This window comes from Calonectris borealis, chromosome 1 (assembly GCF_964195595.1).
Source record: "Calonectris borealis chromosome 1, bCalBor7.hap1.2, whole genome shotgun sequence".
In the NCBI taxonomy this organism is placed as follows: Eukaryota; Metazoa; Chordata; class Aves; order Procellariiformes; family Procellariidae; genus Calonectris; species Calonectris borealis.
In genome coordinates this window covers 68,256,595-68,276,010 of record NC_134312.1, presented here as the reverse complement: position 1 = coordinate 68,276,010, position 19,416 = coordinate 68,256,595, and the positions used below count along the sequence as shown (strand labels likewise).

Genomic DNA, 19,416 nt, shown 5'->3' with positions numbered 1-19,416 from the left:
CTTAACGATGGAGCAACCCTTTTCATTTACAACTGAGCACTGTCTGCTTGTTATCTCATCCAATTTGGCTCTTTCTCCTGCCACCCTCCTCCCAGTAAATCCTGAGAGCAGATCCTAGATTTTAGGAAGATGTACTGATGTAGATGTTACAGCTGAGTGCTGTAACGTGGGACCTGAGATTTCAAAGCTGAGCTTCTGAACTCCCCAAGACGCAGAGCTGGAGGCAGCTGTGATGCCACAGCTGGAGCGGCCACGGGAGGGAGACAAAACTCTGCAGCCCCTTAACACAGAGGGCAGTGGAGCAATAGCCCTCCCCACTGCGTCCACTCCCCACTCGGTCTCAGAGGCCAACAAAAAGCAAGCAACTCACAAATAAAAAGCAAAAGCAGCAGAGGTCCCTTTGTTTTCTGTTGAATTCCTGTGTGCCTCATTCTCCTCGTTTTAATTGATTTCTCCTGAAACATACAGAATCATAGAATATCTCAAGTTGGAAGGGACCCATAAGGATCATCAAGTCCAACTTCCTGCTCCTTTCAGGACTACCTAAAACTAAACCATATGACTAAGAGCATCATCTAGATACTCCTTGAACTCTGACAGGCTTGATGCCATGACCACTTCCCTGGTGGCCTGTTCCAGTGACCGACCACCCTCTCAGTGAAGAACCTTTTCCTAATGTCCATTCTGAACTTCCCCTGACGCAGCTTCATTCCATTTCCTCGTGTCCTATTGCTGGTCACCAGAGAGAGGAGACCAGCACCTCCCTCTCCGTGGCCCCCCTTGAGGAAGTTGTAGACTGCAATGAGGTCACACCTCAGCCTTCTCTTCTCCAAGCTGAACAAACCAAGTGACCTCTAAGTCTTGCCCTCAAGACCTTTTACCATCTTGGTCACCCTCCTCTGGACACACTCTAATAGTTTGATGTCCTTCTTATATTGAGGCGCCCAAAACTACACACAGTACTCAAGGTGGTTATACTGTCATCGATGCCTGTTATCATCCTGTGCTTGTATGCTCAGGAGCTCTGATGAAATAGAATAAAGAAACAATATCCAATATGTTCTTAACCATAGTGGCCTTTGGAAGGGTTTCTTCAAGACATCTATGATGGGTTTTTGTCTTAGAGAGAGTTAAATGAAACAGAACCATCCCATGGCTAACTGGAATTTGAATAGAGCCTAGAAGTAAACTAAAAATAGGTCACACAGGACTCAGGATTATGCCTTACCTCTCTTGTACTTGAAATTGTAGAGTTATCCTTTCTATGTACACACACACACACAAAATCATCAAAGACTTAAATTTTGGGCAAGAGTTTTGGCCTTTTAGAAGCAATGGAACCATGACACAATGATATAATTTCTTATCATAGAATCATAGAATCATTAAGGTTGGAAAAGATCTCTAAGATCATCGAGTCCAACCATCAACCCAACACCACCATACCCACTACACCATGTCCCCAAGCGCCTCATCTACACGTCTTTTAAATACTTCCAGGGATGGTGACTCAACCACTTCCCTGGGCAGCCTCTTCCAAGGCCTGACCACTCTTTTAGTAAAGAAATTTCTCCTAATGTCCAATCTAAACCTCCCTTGGTGCAACTTGAGGCCATTTCCTCTTGTCCTATCACTAGTTACTTGGCAGAAGAGACCAACACCCACCTCGCTACAACCTCCTTGATGATTTTGCCCTAATGTCTCCGACATCCCCTAGTTGAAATGCAAGTTGCTGATTTTCTCACACAGTTCCTCTGTTGTGCCAGTAACCTGGTGATCTCAGTTTAACATTAACTACTTAATCCAGTTTGCCAAGAGGAACAGGCATGTTACGTACTATTATGAAAAAATTCTGATCCTGGCACTTCAATTCTGCCACTCTGATCTTATAAAGTATCTTAATGGAGATGCTTTCGGAGAGTATAATTTAATTCAACATTGTTAACTTAAGCTGAGATGGCTAAAGATAAGTGTTTTAATTGTTTAACTTCTATTGAACTCAGTGGAAGTTGGACAGAGAAATCCCAGTACCATTTTTCAGAAGTGGGAGATATTACTGGCCACCAGCTGTTTCATTTCTGATCTCTGCCCAACAGTAATTCACAATTTATGTGTAATATTACTGATATGCCAATGGCCATTTTTATAGCGCACTATATCACTGCCCTGAATTTAATATAGTTAGCTGTCACAGCATCATCAAGCTGCACTGAAGAATGGAAAAAAAAAAAAGGAAAACCAACCTCATCCTATGAATCCTTCTGTCAACATAGCAAGCTATAAACCCAAACAACAGGATGACCCCACCCTTGAAATTCCTCCAGAAAGACAAGGGAAAGCCAAACTTAATATTTCTAATTACCAAGGAAAACCTTCCACTCTATAACCACCTTAAACCTCCTCCCTGAGCTTTACTGTACATCCTAAGGCAGGGCCTTGGCCCAGCTTTCAATTAAATTATTAATAGGAACAATAGAATCAAAGTTTCCCAACTCAGATACCTCAAGTTGTTAAACCCACATAAAGCAACATGACACTGGATATGCTGATTTCAGGGTTTTGTAAGGATGTTGTGTTGGATCTTTCCTTTGTTCTTAACGTAGGAACAGCTCCCTTGGTGACCCAGTTAGCTGTGTCCCTGGGCCCCAGTGGTCTCTGGTGACAACACCTTGCCTGGGAATACCGGGTCCCCTACACAAGCTGAGCCTCTGCAGGGGCTTAATTACAGAGCTTGGACCCTCCGTGTGACATTGTTTGAGATCTCATTGGGTCTGTGTGATTTGGAAAAATCTGCACTGGGGGGCGGGGAGGGAGGAAAGAATTGCTCCTTGCAATCTTTTTGCTGCCCAACTCCTCTCTCTCCCACTGTCAGGGTCAGCCTGCTGAAGCAGCTGCCTCCAGGGACTTGCATGGGACATGGGAATATCCCGCAGAGCCTGCTGCTGCCTTTCCACAAGGGGACTCACCATGTGGGCTGGTACGCGAGCTTGGGTGGGGGAGCTGGGTCTTGCACAGGGCTACTTTCTTCCAGAATAAAGTTCCACAGACACTAATTGCAGCAATGGCATAACTGCTTAGCTTGGTTGCTTCTAATTTACTGTATAGAGACTGTAAGTTGCATACTCCAGTAAAAAGGGCATGGCTTGGGGATAGTGTGGGAGGACGGCCGCCCATTTGCCCTGTGCCAGCTGTTGTTCCCTTGGCCATCAGAAGGCTCTTGAAGAGGGTGAAGAGCAGCCAGAGCGCACGCCACAGGGCTATGCAGGGGAAAGAGGGCGAGTAACTCAGCAAGCAGCAGGGAGAAGGCTCTCCCAGGGATTTTAGGGAGACCAGCAGGTTTATACACACCAAGTAGTCCGTGGAAGTTGCCAGGAGGGAAACCAAGACTGAAGGAATAGACTCACCATGCAAAGACACTTCGTTTTAAAAGTTAATGTGTCTCACCCAACGATTTCTCTAATTAAAGAATTACCCTTTTTTTAGCTTAATAGACTGTTCTCATATCTCCAGTTTTACAGACTAGAGGCTTTTTTTTGCCTTTTGAAGTGAGGTGATTCCACCTCAAGGTTCTGGCTGCTTCAGGTTTCTGTCACATATGGCTAAAAAAACAGGTTCTGGCACAGAACTCGCTCTGACCCCATCTGGATTTTCCTGTTGGTTTAGATTCATGTAACTTCAGCTAAAAGCAGCAAGACTGCAGAGAAGCCTGAGCATTTCCTTTGCAATATCGTCCCCAAAACAACGTCTGCGTCCCCCCAAACAAAAGACACTAGATGTGCCAATGAAAGAGAAAAATGGGAGAGGAAGAGCCAAAGAGTGGGATGATTTGGTTCCAACAGTGGGCAAGGACTCAGCAAGCTGCAGTCCGAAGGGAGGGAGGTGATGCTGCATCTGTCAGAAAACTAGATCAAGTTCTGAGTTACTTCTGTTGCAGACTGCCTGTGTGCTCCTAAGCAGGTTTATTTGTGCATGTCGTGACAGGACACCCTCGTGTGATGAGGTGTCCGGGTGCCACTTGAATCAGAAAATAATAGCATCCCCTCCTTGTGGGACATACCCCCTGCTTCTGCAATTGAGGTATCTCCTTCCTGACTTGAACTACAGTGACAATTTTTTCCAGAAGATGAGCGGAGCAAAAAGCCATTGTTTTCAACACCTTACCTGCTCATGGGCTTCAGAGCGGCAAAAGATTAACCTTAGCTGCTTAGAAGGGAATACCTCTAGGCCTCTCTAAGGCATTTCACTGAGTGTTTTCTACTGCTTCAAAACTCTGAACTTGTAAATATTTCCCAGCAGAGTGGCAGACCATTTCAGAGATATCATTTATATGTTCAAGAGGTGTCTTATGTATACAAGCTCACTTCTCTTAGCTGCCTTTTGAGGATGCCTAAGAAGCAGACATCTCCAATGGTCCATAGGATACAGGTGAAGAATAGCTGCCTTCCATAGTGGGAATTTGTTTCAAGTACCTTCTTGATTCAGTCTTGCTTTATACTGACCCTTTTTGAAGCAATGCATGCCTAAACGATTGCTTAATGTTTTGCCACTCAAAGGAGAAATGAAATTTAAGCCAGTGAATCCATAGTCAATTAAGAAGCTTAAATATACACCTTGAAGGGCTGGTGTAGCAAGTGTAGGAGAAAGAAATGCCCCATATTGGGTACTTTAGAAATCAGCTATGTTCCTGTCTTGTCATGAAAAAATAGTGCTTCCAGTTGCTGGTAGCCATCCATAACTGCTGTCAGGTAGGTGAAGTTTTGTAGTGAAAGCAAGAGACTCAAAGGCAGGACACCGTCTCATCCTGTACTCTGCCATCCTTCACTGATCTGTGATCATGCCTTTTGACTCCTCAGCTGGTTCACTTACTAAAATGTGGGTAATAGTTACATGTGTAAATGCTCTGCACAAGCTAACAATTAATCCCATTAGAGTTCAGTTAAACTTTGAGGAACCTACTACCTTTTTCTCTCTAACAGAGTTAGGATAAGAGGCTCTGACTGAGACCAGAGGTCCATTGTGCTAGTTACTGTACACACACACAAAAAGGAAGAATTTTCTTGTGCTAGAAAGCTCTTAACATATGAGAATTGAAATAGTTTTATCCCCATTTTAACCAAGAATCCAAGACAGAAATTAAGCAACAGTTAGAGCCAAGCTCAGAACCTCTCCAACTCCTAGAAGTGCCTTTACCCACACAGTCCCATTCTTGTCCGTTTTAGCCACAGGAGCAGTGAAACCCTCTAAAGTGTAGCTAAATTACTTGCCATAAGCAATCCAAGAACAGGAGCAATAGCCTCAGTCAGACAATAACCAAACCACAAGCAGAAATGCTAACGTATTCACCCCACACAAAGCAATACTAAACCCACAGCAAACAAACATGACAGTTCTTCAGCCAGGCTCGGAGAGACGCCATGGATGTGCTCAGCGGTACTCAGAGGTGCTCCCACGCACGCTGCTGAGAACACAGCCGTGCTCCTTTCAAGCGTGGCACCTCGCATCCTCTCCAGGTTACCCATCGCCCCAGCCCTGGTGAGGCAGTGGCAGCCTTCCTTGGCACAGCAGGCTCCCAAGCAAGAGGCAGCCCCGCAAGCCAGAGCTTAATGGAAGGGCGTTAACGCTAATTGAATCGGAACAGCCATAGCCATGCATCGCTTTGCATTTTCTCATGTTAAAATGCAACAGCCATTTGTTAGAGCACTCCTAATGTGTTTAAAAATCTTTCCAGTGACAGCTGATGTTGTTTCTAAGCGTGACATTCCCAAGCAGCCTCGCACAGACCCAAGATGCCGCTCTGCAGACTCCCCTACCCTGAAGTCCCTTGCTGACTACAAGTATCTGCCCCTGTAACCCCAGTTACTACCTCCCTAGTTTCTCTATTCAATACCTAGTTTGGCTAGCCTTGAAAGAAAACATACGAACAATTAGGATTAAGGGCTTACGAAAGCCTAGATCAGCAACAGCACCTTTTTTTTTTTTTTACCTCTCCTGATGGCACGAGGCCAGATGCTCAGCTGCAAACTGAGACAACTCAGAGTGTGCCAGTTCTGAACAAAATCAGCAGATTCAGCCTTTTTTAGATCCAGAGATTGGCTCAGTTTCCTGGCAGAGAAGGAAGCTAAGACTGGCAGGTTTTGAAGAAAGAGAATTCTATGCACCCAGGTGAGACTAAATCAGCAGGGTCTGTTTGGAGATACTGGTGACCACTGCGATAGGAGACAGACACTGACCTGCAGGACAAAGACATTGTGACTGTTAGTACACATGGGACTGGAAGAAAATGCTTTGTGGATGAAAGAGCTTATAAATAATAGAGGGACCAAAACCCCTGAGTTACACTGTTTATGGATGTGATTTCATCAGCTCTGCCTCTGTTGAAACCCTCAGTCATGTCCACTCCTCTTGCCACCCAGACTCTCACAGCTTCCTTTCTGTGGAGAGCCCTGAGCACGCAGAGGGTGAGCAGGGGCACATACGTGTCAAAATCTGCAGATGAACCTGACCTCCAAGTGCCTTAGCGTAAAGTTTATCTGGGAAACGCTGCAAGACGTAAAGCCCCCTGGGAATAAGAAAATCACTTACCTAATTTCATCAGCTTCAGTGGCTTACCTGCATGATGAATTCAGTCCCTGTGTATTATATACACAACACAGGCACATATTGCACTTTTACGGTAGATCTTAGCCATCTCTCTCCCTAGATACCACCTATGTGAACATTCTTGCAGATGGGGAAACTAAGATCCAGGGAGAGCAAGTAGGATGCCCTAAGCCACACAGCAAATGACAAATTAACCTTGGGCTTCTCACATGAAAAGCAACACCAGACCAGGGCTGGGATAGTTCTGTATACAGAGTTGCAGGTCACTGGGCAAACAGAGCACAAGGGACCGTTGCTGTATGCTTGTCCCATTCTAAGATTTTTTTTTTTTTTTTTTTACCCTACACATCTGCTACAAACCACTGTCAGAGGGGAGTTGGACCTTTGGTCTGATCTAGTGCAGCTGTTACTATGTTCCCTCAGTTTCAAAAATCAACCTGACCCCTCAGCATTGGATGCAAACACCCTTAGACTTGGAAGAAGTTCAAATTTAGGACCTTGTTTCAGGAATGTTTTGTATTAAAATGATTTATATGAACACATTTGCTCTTTGGATCTGGCAGCAGCCTGCGATCAGGCCTAGCTTTCCTTAATATTTTGGGCCATAAGCCATCCAGCTTGGGGATTTATTCATCTTAACGTGTTTAGCTTTGTAAGCACAATGCAGTAGTTACTGTTGTGCCTCCCGGCTGCTCTTCCATTTTTTATAAACTCATTTTCTCTGCTAACCTACTTTTAATTTTTTCTTGTAAAGCTGTTTTTAGCCTTCCTTTGCTCTTCCCACACACACACCCACCCCCCACCCCAAAACACTGGGATAAAACTGCTCTGGGTGCTAAATACTAGTGACTTGAATAGGCTCCAGCTTCTACATCCTGGCTTTGGAAATAATTGTTCCCACTAATCCTTTTGAGTGCACTCCCAATTCCATACATTCAAAGAGCTGTCCCCACCACCACACATACACACCCAATTGCTTCTGTTCAACAATCAGAGATCATGCATCAGCACATTGTAATTGCTGGTGCCAAGTAGTTCTTGAGCCCCCAAACCCACTAACTCCTTCTGAGCTACGGATGGAGGCTCCTCACTGCCCTTGCCGCCTTGTCCTCATCCCAGCTACCTGGAAAAGAAAAATTATCTTCTATTCCAGCTCAGCCCTGCAGCCTGCCAGTCGATTCCTGGATCCCTTCAATTCAGTATCATAAATACACATAACGAGGGAGTTTAATATAGATTTGGTAAGACAGTTATTCGAGAAATATATAATTTATGTTGCCCTGGAGCGTAGGAAGCCGTGAATGGCGTCTGAGAGTGAACGGATTCAAGAAAATCGCCATACAGCAGCACAGAGTGCCAAAGGGGGAAAAGAGTGGGGGAGAAAAAGGAGACAGCAGCCCAAGGAAGGGGGTGCATGAAAGAGGAGAAGAGCTTGATAGCAGGAAAAAGTGTGAAAGAAAGACAAGGTGAAAGGCACAGGCTGAGAAAAGAATGGAGAAGGAGAGAATAGAAGATGATGATTAAAGGAGAGAGGAGGAGCTGAACTGAAGATGCAGACAGGGCCAGAGAGGGTCTGAAGGATGAATAAGAGATGAGAAGAAGCGTGGAAAGGGAGAAATGGAGAGCGGAGCATGCACGCTTGATGTGACAAGCAGGTCTCTGCAGGCTGTGAGTGCCGCAGCCAGCTGGGAAGCAGAACCGGCTGCCATGTCAGCCGGAGGGCAAGGGCGAGGAGAGGTGCCCGGGCTCCTGTGGGACTCTGCTACCTCGTGACTCACCCCCACTCCTCCCCTCGGCTCTGCTCCCCCTGCCAGCCACAGCCAGGGGACTGCCCGGCTTCCCCACCCACTTCCAACCCTTCAGCTCTAGGCAGTGTTAGGTTTTGCTGTTAGCCTCCTGTTCTTGCGTGGCCTCATTTCGGGAAGTTGTAGTGAGAATATGAGGCCAGCCTTTCAGCTGGGTAAATCAGAGAGGACCTGCTGGCAGTCTCACCAACTGCACTTTCGTGCCTTTAGCGATAGTCGTGTCCTACTTAGGACCTTTATCCTCGAGCTAAGGGGTGCCAAAGCGCTGCACCACGGTGACATCTCTGCCCCAGAGAGTTCACCAAGATTGCTTGCGGGTGTGAGATGAGACGCAGGAGGTGGGTAAAGCAAATGGAGAGTGGGAGTTAGGCGAGACTAGAGAACATGAACAGTGCTTAGCAAGCACACAGGATCTGTGCCTGCCATTTGCCTAGGCTTCTGCTTCTGAAGAGGCACTGGCTCTCAGCTCCTGGAAGTTACTTTTTGGTTGGAGAGCTCTCATCCAAACAGTTGGTGTCAGTGAGCCCTCTGTTACACTGAGCAGTGACCTCTCACAGACGTGGAGGAACACCTCAGAGAAAGATCTCCATCAGGACCAGTCCCGTACATGGGGAGAGCCTGAGGTACCAGGAAAGCATCCCTGATTTATTTTCTGGGATTTATCCAATATGAGTTGAAGGCAACATGACCATTTGGCTCTGGACAGGACCCGTAGCAAGCAGAACAGATGGCTATATTAAAAGGAAAAAACCCCAAGCACAACTGGACTAGCTGGCAGCCTCCACAGAGGCCGAAGAGGGGGACTGGCCCTGAACACTCAGTTCTCCTCTTGCCTGCAGCATCCATGACGAGGTTTACTATTACTTTTGTTCGTGGAACGCAGCCAAGATGCACGCTGTTGTGCCAAATTGGAGAAAAACAGCTTTTGCCTCGCAGACTTCCCAATATAGTTGGTATTGACCAAAGCGTTCCTTGCCTGTCCCTTCTCTTGCACACGTGTGGCTGTGCACAAACCTGCTTCCTCGCCTGCAGGCTGACACGTACAGCTCTGCGAGGGAAGTCCGACCGCTGGGTGGGCAGACGTCTGGTAGTCGCTGCTGTTCCCGATGCTGCCACCGACGCCATCTGTGCCTAGGCACGGCACGTAGGCCAAAAATATTAAAATTGGCCCACTTCATCCCAAGTGAAGCGGTCAGGAGCTGCAGGGAGCGAGCTTCTCTGGAAAAGCAGAGTAGCTCATAACTGTGCACTTAAACATAGAAGTATTCATTGAGAGCAGAGCCTTTAATCTCTCCGCTTTCTGCCCGTAGAAAGGGAACTGTGCTCCTCTCCTACCTTGCAAGAGGATGACTCTCTGTGTGCTTTAACCTTCGTCAACTGATGTTTACAAAGTATTTCTAAAGCTGCCAACTGGCAAATACTGTGGAAAAATACCCCGGATTTTCCCTGGTGCCTGATGCTGTGTGTGTGCGTGCCCGCGTCTGCTCACCTGTGTGTGGCTGGCTGTTTATTGGTCGGGATCCCCGTGGCGGGCATCTCTGCACCTACCCCTCGGCGTGCACAGCCTGCATCCATGTCTCTCTTTTCTTTGGCATTCTCCAGCATTTCCCTTGGAACTAAATGGCCAATAATAGAGTTTCTCCTCAGGCACCCCCCTCTGCCAGAGCGCTCCCATGAAAAGGATTATCATTCTCATACTTGTGAGCCTCATGCTGTCCCACTGTCTCTTTCAGGCTGTTCTCCCCTGGGGATAGGGTCACAAAACCCACAAAGCACATAGATTTGCAGTTAGATCTGCTCTGTAATTTTTTTTTCCTGCCCTGAAAAATATGACAAGGGAAACTGTAGGTTTTGTAGAAATCGTCCAAGTAGCTTTAAGAAAGCTCTGTGCTCCCCTCGGCCCAAAATCTGCAGGCTTTGGAAAGAAGTATTTAGATGAACCTCCTCCAAAAGTTTTCAGAAGAAAGTAGCTATTTCTTGTAAAAATAAATGCATTATAAAAAGCAAGAATTTCCCTTGAAAACTAATTTCAGTGGAAATATTTCAGGTAGCTTCAGTGAGCTGTGGAGCTCAGCGTGCCCCCTGGTGCCAGAGCCGGGTTTCACAGGCCCTGGGACCTGCCAGCTCCCTACAGCAAAACCAGAGATCAAGTTTAAAAAGGAGAGAAAAAAAAGAAAATCCCACGCTTGTGGTTATATTCAGCTTCTTTCTACATTCCTACAAAAATTAAAAATAACAATAGACGTGAGAGTTAAATATTTGTGTGTGTGTGTGTCTGTGCTTTGAGTAAGAATAAAGCCTCTGACTTACAAAACGTAGATGGGTGCCTCACTCGGCCCCTGCAGTGATCTGTATCGCTGTGCCACGTTTACATAAAAAGAAGCAGAAAGGGGATTTGTCTGAGGTCAGACTGAAGCCAGCAGAGTCTTGCAGGGAAAGAGGCTGTCTCTTGTGGAAAGCCAAAGTCCCGTCCGGAAACGAGACATGGGAGCTGAGCTCAAGCACCAGTTCAGCCAGCGCTGTTCTGTGACTGGGCTGTACTTTTTCAAGTCCTAATTTCCCTACCCTTAAAAAGTGGGCAATAATGATAGATCCCCATTTTGGGAAAGCACTGCATAGGTAGGTGCTGTTTTCCAGCAGACATGCTGGCTCTGCAACAACGCTTGCAAGATCAACTTGGTGTCTGATCGCCAGATCCAGGTTTCCTCTGTTTGACGCAATATGGAGAAGAAAAGGCAGCGATCCCCACTCTCAGAAGGGGAACATTTTTCAAAGTGACTAGAAAGACACTAGCTCTAGCCTGATGACATAAATCACTTTGATGATCCTTCAGGTATGTCCTGTGACTTGACTTAGGGCTCTATTTGCCAAAAGGGAATCATTCAATCTCCCCAGTGATCCCCCGTAACTCCCCACAGCTGTCTGGGCAATCCTGCTGCAGGGAAACCTGAGTTGCTTGTGAAACAGCTCCTGAGCCGCAGCAGTTCACAGGACTGAACTTTAAAACAAAACAAATGGTCCCATTTTGAAAAGCTGTGCATGCATTGTGGCAGCTCAAAAAAAGAGTTACAGCCCACAGATGCAGTGGTTAGCTGGTGACAGCTATGGCACCAGGCATCCCAAGCAAAGCCATCCTCCTGATTAACAGAAATGCCGGGTCTCTGAAGACTCCTGGTTTGTTTAGCCTCTTGATATTTGAGACTCCAGGCTTTCATTCCTAGTTGCTGGACCAGGCAGAATCATCATAAGGACTCCTGCATCATAAAACTGGTTGATTGTTTAGCTGCCAGTAACCTTTTGGTCACCTTTGTGGATCTACTAAGCCTGGGCTGACAGAACTTTGAAACAGGAGTCAGAATTTTTCATTGCTCAGCGCAAGGGTTTCCCAGATCCAGTGACTCCACATTGGAGAGCGGGCGCTCTCCCCGCCTGTGGTATCATGTCCCAGTCAGGGGAACGTGCCATTGCACTCATCCACGCTAGAAAAGCCCATGTGAAAGCTGTTTTCAGTGCCTGGTCATGTGGAACACACAGCTCAGTACATTGCAACTCTGCCCCATTTCACACTCCAGCTCAAGGAGCATAGGGGCAGCTCAAAAGGAGGATGTGTTTTCATTAAAGACTTGCTGTATTTGTCGCCACGTAAGTGACTGGGAACAGATGTCTCAGCCTCCTTGTACCAGTCACTATTTAACAAAAGCTCTGTCTTGTTTGTATAGCGTCCTTGTTCTTGCACCCTTAACTCATCATTACGCAGAGATAAACGATCAATGCCCAGCCTTGTGATGCTGCAGGGAGGAGGGCTAACACTTTAGAAGTAAGGAAGAAAACACATGAAAGGGATCAAATCTCAAACCTTGCACCACTTGGTATGGGTACCACTCTGTTGCGACAGGATCACGTGCTTTTAAGCCAGCTGAGAGGGGGCACTACCTAAATCTAGGTTTTTAAGTTGTGTTCCCAGGATCAGACCTTTTGCCGGCCTCCTTTCCCTGAGATGCAAGATACCTCTATTCCACCCCAGACACCAGACAGTAATGTTTAAGAAGTCCTGAACCCCTACACACTGCCTTAGAGTCCTTACTGGCTCTCTAGACTTCTACCTTTATCTCCTTCCAGTATTTTTTAACTTCTACCTTCCACAGTAAGAAATACAGGCTTTGCAAAGGAGCCTCTTAACCACAGCAACTTTCCTGTTAGAAATCACAAGAATTACATGCTTTAAGCTATCAAAAAATCCCCAAAAGCACTTTCCTACCCCAAGCCAGCCCCTTCTTAGGGATGGCAGTTCACCAGTAGTTCAAACTGGACACAGTCCTTCCTGCCCACTTTTTACTACACATCTTCCTCACGTGAGGGTGATCACTGGCACAGGCCACAACCCCCTTCTGAAATTCAGCCCCCATTTCAGTATCAGACACAGAACCACACGCAGCGCTCTCCCAGAATCACTGGCTTTGCTCACCTTCCCACCCTGGCACAGATGAAGCCGCTCTTGCCCAGGGATGCACAAAGAGACCAGAGACAGCAGCATGAAGCACTAGCCATAACCCTCCTCTAGTGTCATGCCCAGAGCATGAAGGAAAGATTACATTTTGTACCTTAACTAATACAAAAAGACCAAAATAGAACTTACCATTTGATGTAGGCACAGTCCTACTTCCAGTATGCACCTGGAGAAATCTCTTCCACCACTCTGAGCAAGAGAGGTCACCTCAGGTCTACACCTGGCCCTTATCTCCAGATTTAAAGGGTTATCCATCAGACAGCGCTGAGGGCAAGGCTGCCGGTCTTCACTACAGCTGACAGGAGGCTGATTACCCAGAACTGAAGCCTGTCTGCTATGTGCAAGTGTTGTTTTTCTTTCTTTTTAAGAAAGAAGGTCATAGCTTGCTGCAGATATATCCAAATCTTTTGTAATTGTTGCCTTTGCTGGTGATTTATTACCAGCTGATGACACTTGGGGTGAATTGAAAACTATCGTCCCCTTTTCTATCTTGTTTTTTCATCATTTGGGTCAAGACAGCTAACAGGGGAACTCACTTAACAAGAAAGATAGAGAAAAGATGGATGGCTAAAAGCAGCCAAATGACCCACAGCTTGTAATTAGGTTACAGGCAACCAGGTGATTTATCCCTTGTAAATACATGTTTCTTTCCACTGACAAAAAATGTGCCTGAATGATTAGTTAAAGTTAGGTGTGATGGATCCCACCCCTTGTCTCGGTGCGTTTTAGACAGTAGACAGCAAAAAGTGTTCGGAGGAGATATAAAGCCCAGCCATTGACAGTCCTTTGAACACCCGACCCAAAGAGAAGATCTCTCTCTAATCCCCTGTAAGTTTGAGGCTTGTCTGTGCCCTGAAGGAAGAGAATTTAATATTCCTTGTAAAATCCCTGGCTCTGGGTAATCTATATTATTGTAACTCTGGACAAGCTTGTTTTCCACAAAAATACCCAGTATTTTTCTAACCTTGCTGAGCTCTTGATCGCCGCAAGTATCTTGTGCTATTAATATCATGAGGCGACTGTGAGGGGAAACTGGGCACTCTCAACACGTTTAAAACACGCAACTTTGACTCTCCGAAGCTTTCTAGATAAACCTCATGGGGAGGCAGCAGCCTGTTGGACACGGACGGGTCTGTCGGCTTAGCAATCATACCAACTCATGCGGTTTCTCCTGTCTCCCCAGGGCGTGAATCCTCACCTCCGGATTAACGGGCCGATGAACATCAACCACTACGCGACGAAGAAGAGCGTGGCGGAGAGCATGCTGGACGTGGCGCTGTTCATGGCGAACGTCACGCAGCTTAAAGCGGTGCTGGAGCAGGGGGCTTCCTTCCAGTACTACGTCACCCTCATCGTGCTCATCAGCATCTCCCTCTTCTTCCAGGTGATGATCGGGATTCTCCTCATCATCACCGGTAAGGCGGCCCGCGAGGCGCGTGCACCCTTGCAGGGTGCTGCTGCGGTAGGGTACCCCATGGCTTGGCCGGCATGGGGTGGGAGGGAGAAGCCTCTTCCCCTGAACCGTTTCCCCCGGCCCCAACCAGGGCTGCAGGAGGGTTGAAGACAGCTTGACGCAGGCGGTGGGGAGGTCTGTGTTACTGCTTCTCAAAGTGGGGAGTGGGTTGGGTTTTTTCTCTTGCACACAGCTCTGAGCACTACTCTTCCTTCACTTCCCCACTGCCGAATCCCTGCTGTAGGGAGAGGAGCTGGGTTTCAGGCCTCTTGCTGCCCGCCCTGTAACGTGCCCCTTCATGCAGCTCTTGCAGATACCACATTTTAGCTGTATCTTTCACCTCACTCAAGCTGGGGCCTAACAGAACAATTTAGGCAGAGGTATTCCCTATATTAACCTCACATTTAACCAATCCCACAGTTCTCCTAGTGCCATACAGACAGTACGTTGACACCAGCATTTCAGACAGGCTTGCCCCGGGCTCCATCTGATACAGGAGTTGCTATATTTCAGCCTCCAACACGTGCCCAGTATTAAAAGTCTGCAGAACGCTGCCTTTTCCTATATATGCTAAGTGGTTTTTTATGTGGGACACGGGATTGGAGGCTACAGGAAATCCTGTGACATGTTCCTTCCCCTGCCCCACATGGCACAGCCTTTGCCGGTGGCAGCCGCGGTGGCTGGAGCCAGCTGTGAGGAGAAGGGGGACAGGGGACCACAGCTGAGGGCAGGGGGTCACAAGGCTGCCGTTTGCATGGCTTATTGGCCAGGCAGCCCCAGTAACCAGGGCGTTCCCACGTCTGAACTGCTCGATGCCCATCAGATAGGGCTGATCCTATTCATGTACCCAGACACCTCTTGGTCTGGGGGCGAGGAGGGGGTTGATAGCTGTGTCAGCACATATGTGAGATCTGGGTGTCAAGGAGGAACTGGCCTCCCAACCCGAGTACAATGTTGCTGACCTTGTCCCCCATGTCACCCAGCCTTCCCTTGCCATGTCCCATGGCCATGCAGTGGGGGGGGTCACATGGCACATGCCTGGCTAGCATGCAGCAGTAATTTGGCTATTTAGGGTTGGTTTGTTGGAGGGCCATGGCACCTCCATGGCAAAACAAAGACATGACATAAAAAACCCACGTTTTTCCTCTGCTCCATCCTCCTATGTCATCCTAGGGCAAGCTGTGGCCCCTGTAAAGTCCCTGGGACTGTTCCCCCAGCTCTGTGGCCGCAGTGCCCATGAGCACCATGGACATTCGTGAGATAGGGAAGGCTTGCAGGGCTGGGGGACTTGGAGTCAAGCTATAGATCTCCCTTTCTTTTTGCATTGTATCGCACAGCTCGTTTGAACCTGAATGATGTTGCAAAGCAACCCCGCCTGAATATACTCAACAATGCTGCCACAGCTCTTATCTTCATCACGGTCATCCTCAATATCTTCATCACAGCCTTTGGGGTGCAGAAAACTGGCCTCTACCCTACCAGGAATTTTCGACCTTATTAAGTCATGGGGCAATGGAGCCAGGTAAGAAAGGGGAGAGTTCCCATCACTGCCAGCCCCTGGAAGGGCTCTCAGTCTCAGAAAACATCATTGCAAGGTGGAGAAGGAGAAGGTGTAAAGCTGCACAAATTAACAAAGCCTTTCCAGAGGCATGCTGTTGTCCCACGAGCATCTGGGGCCATTGAACAAATTCCCTCAGAGGAGGAGGATTTCTTCTTGCTTGGTCTTTAAAGCAGGAACACCAAACATCCCAACTGCAGCTTTCAGAAGGCTGCAGACCTCACACTAGATACAGATAGCAGTTGTGGATGGGAGCTAAATTTGGGAAAGAAAATGAGGTGCATTCTGGGAGGTATCCAAAGATGGCAGCGTTACCTGAGCAGAAGAAAAGGAAGGTGCTGGTGAGGCGGGGGTGAAAGAGCTCTTCACAACAGCCAGTGTGGTTTGGTAGGGGCTGTTTTAAGAATCTAACTCTCATTTTTAAGCGAGAATCTTGTGAATAAGAGTCCAACCAAATGCTTGGGTTCCCATGTCAGGTCAATGAGGCGATGACATGTTCTTAGGTCAAAAGTGCTTTAGGTCAAGAAGCAAAGTTCACATCTCTTGCTTACATGACCTGCAACATGTAAACATAGTTTAAATGCAATACACGAGGCAACAGCCAGCAGGAAAGGTCGATAGACGCAGGATATGGTGAGGGAGGATGCAAAGGCCAAAAGCCTCTATAAAAACACTGCTGGCTTGGGATCCAGAAGGGTGCGAGCGCTGAAGAGCAGCACCCCACACCCATAGGGGTGGCTGTGGTGCCGAGTGACCCGGTACGCCATGACTGCTCCTCTCTGCCCGTGCAGCGCGGGGGAGCCTGCTGCGACCTTACTGGTGTTCCTTCTCTTCCCTGCAGGATCTGAGCAGCGCGGCTGGCGGGGAAAGCTCTCCTCCTCTGCGTTTTCACTCACCGCAGCAGGAGCCCGTCGGCAAATCCAGAGAACTGGGTTAAACTTTCAAAACTGTGTGCGTTTCATGGTATACTGGCCCTTTACCGTAATGCTTTTGCAGTTCTGAAGGGGTGAAAAGATTGCCTTTCAAAGCTAGCGCAAACTTTGCTAGAGAAAGCTGCAGGAACAGCAGCAGGTACACAATTTCAAAGAACAGTTCTGTAAATCTCACTTATTTTAGTTGCCTGCTTCACATACTCAGTATTGGCTCATTGTGTAGAGAAGACTGAACGATTTACTTTGTAGGCTAAATAAACAAGAAAAGTCCAGCTTTTTTGTCTCAAGCATAAGTTGCTATACTTAAAGCAATGCTATCTAATAGTTTACCTCCCAAATGTTGGAATGGATTTCTTAAACTAAAAAAAAAAAAGTTGTTCTCATGGGAGGATAGAAAAGTGTGTGTATGTCAACGTAGCTAAAACCAGTTCAAATGTTTTCCTAGTTATTTAAAAATAAAATTAAATGTGACACAGTTATGAAAACAATCAGATATTTCCAGCATTGGAAAATTAACAATGACAGAAAATAGATAGTATGGTCTGATGTAATTGCCAGGGACCTATCAGGAATGATATCAGAATAGCCTGACAGTATTAGTAGAAAATGAAGAAACTTTATACATAAGGAGACACTCTAGGCTTATTGCCACAATAAGAAATGACAGGTGCACAGCGTATTACTTTATTAAAAAAATCACCATTATAATTTAAGGTCTTATCGCTAACATAAAAGTTTTTAAATATATCATTTTTATATTTACAATGCTGGGAATTCTCTTGTACTAGAAAATCTGTTTCCTTGAAAAAAAGTCTTTGAATTAACGATTTTTCAGATTTTTTTTGAAAGAGTAAAAATTTTCAATCCTAAATTTTGTAACACTGTAGTCATGCTAAGAATTGATATTTTAATAGCCTGGTGTAAGCCTATTTAAATAATGACATGCTTTTCTGATTATTAAATGATTTTTTCATTGTACAGCAGAATCAGAGTTCAATATGGATTTTTCATTTTGCATACTCTTGCCACCATTGAGAAAGAAACGTCAGGAAAATGTCCACATATTGGTCTTCAGGAGCTACTGGCAGTGTCTGACACTTACAAAAAACAGATACGGGCAGATTTCATTTGTACTCTGTATTTGACTTTACAGAACTAAATTTCTGTTTAAGCCACGGGTGGTGCTTTTTTTCTGGAGAGGGTGCGAATGGTCTTGCCCACAAAGGCTGGTGGGTAAGGCTACGGGCCAGCATCAGCTAGTACCTGCAAATGACAGCCGCTTTTTTGCAGATGAAGGAAAGTTGCATAGAAAGAGTAGGGTGGAAAATGCCACTTAGGTATTTACCAGAATTTACATCAGCAAAGCTGAGCACAGTCTGGGATCTGTTTGGTGAAGCAGGTAAGGACATCCTCCACTTTGGCCGGGGTTTGGCAGGTCTGGAGCGACACCGGGTTTGCTGCTTATCTCGGTCCTCGGTCTCTGCCGAGACCGAGGGCAAACGGGGTGGATGTTTCTGGGAAGCCTCTGTTATCCTGCTCTCCTCTAGAAGAAGGTTTCACTGTAGAGGCAGCAAAACTAGTTCTAGCCAATGCAAAACCACCAGCTAAGGGCTTTCAGCCACTACTGGCCGGCTGGGTTCATGAAAAGGTAAAAAATTATGCATCCTCTGTGCACATCCCAAATCCTGTGACTCATTGCTTCACAGAGCAGGAGGTAAAGCAATTAGCATTGATGACTGAATGTAAAGAGAGAAAAAAAAAGAAAAGGTTCAGCTGGGAAAGCAGCAGTGAGGGGAATTTCATTACCAGATCTTAACTTCAACATCATCATCGCAGAGAGCTGCCAGGTCAGGTGCAGCGCGAGGCCTGCCCGAGCAGAGAGGGCTTCCCGTCACCCAGCCCAGGCGAGCAGAAGGCCGGCAGCGTGCTGGAATGCTTTTCCCCCGTCACCTTTAATAATTTTTTCTCATTTTAATGGAATCAGACTCATTAGCGATCTTGGCTGCCTTTTTCCCTTTCCGTGTCTGACTCCCATTCCTGCCAAGCTTTTTATACTCAAAGGAGGCACAGCTGAAGCAAAAAGGGGCCAAATTTGAATCTAAATAAGCAGTTGCCATGAAAGAGCTGACCTCCCGTCTGTGTAGGCTGTGCCAAGTACCGAGCACAGGTCTAGGCTCTCACCTGCGGTCTTCTCCAGGAATTGTCCCCTGCTTGCGAGAGGGACCGCTTCGTTCTCCGCATTCTCTATGATCACGTCACACTTGTGCTTTGCTGGGATGTGTATTTGTCCAATGTTTCTACCTTGTTTCACATGGTAAACCCAGGAAGACGGGAGAAAAACTGTTTTGTTGCCATCCCACTTTCTACAGCCCTAGAGGGGACTGAAACAGGTCTCGCTCCTGGCTAACCTTGCTTGCTGCATCTCCCACCCGCCTCTTGCTGCAGAGCTCTCGCTGGCTTGGGCAGAGAGCAACCTGTCCCTCTGGTATTGCGTATGCCTTTGGTTATATGAAGCCAGAGGAGCAACACCTGGTTTCTAATCCCTGCTGCATGGCGATACG

The 19,416-nt window shown here is 46.8% G+C and overlaps 1 protein-coding gene across 1 annotated transcript in view; it reads left to right on the top strand.

The window, feature by feature from the left end:
• NINJ2 (ninjurin 2) overlaps window positions 1–17,833 on the top strand; it is a 50,101-nt gene extending 32,268 nt beyond the window's left edge. Inside the window, exons 2-4 of the mRNA XM_075159142.1 lie at window positions 14,096–14,327; window positions 15,703–15,887; window positions 16,765–17,833. Coding sequence (XP_075015243.1) covers window positions 14,096–14,327; window positions 15,703–15,866 — 396 coding nt within the window. The 3' untranslated portion in view covers window positions 15,867–15,887; window positions 16,765–17,833. The remainder of the gene's footprint in view (window positions 1–14,095; window positions 14,328–15,702; window positions 15,888–16,764) is intronic.
• Window positions 17,834–19,416: the final 1,583 nt, after the last annotated feature.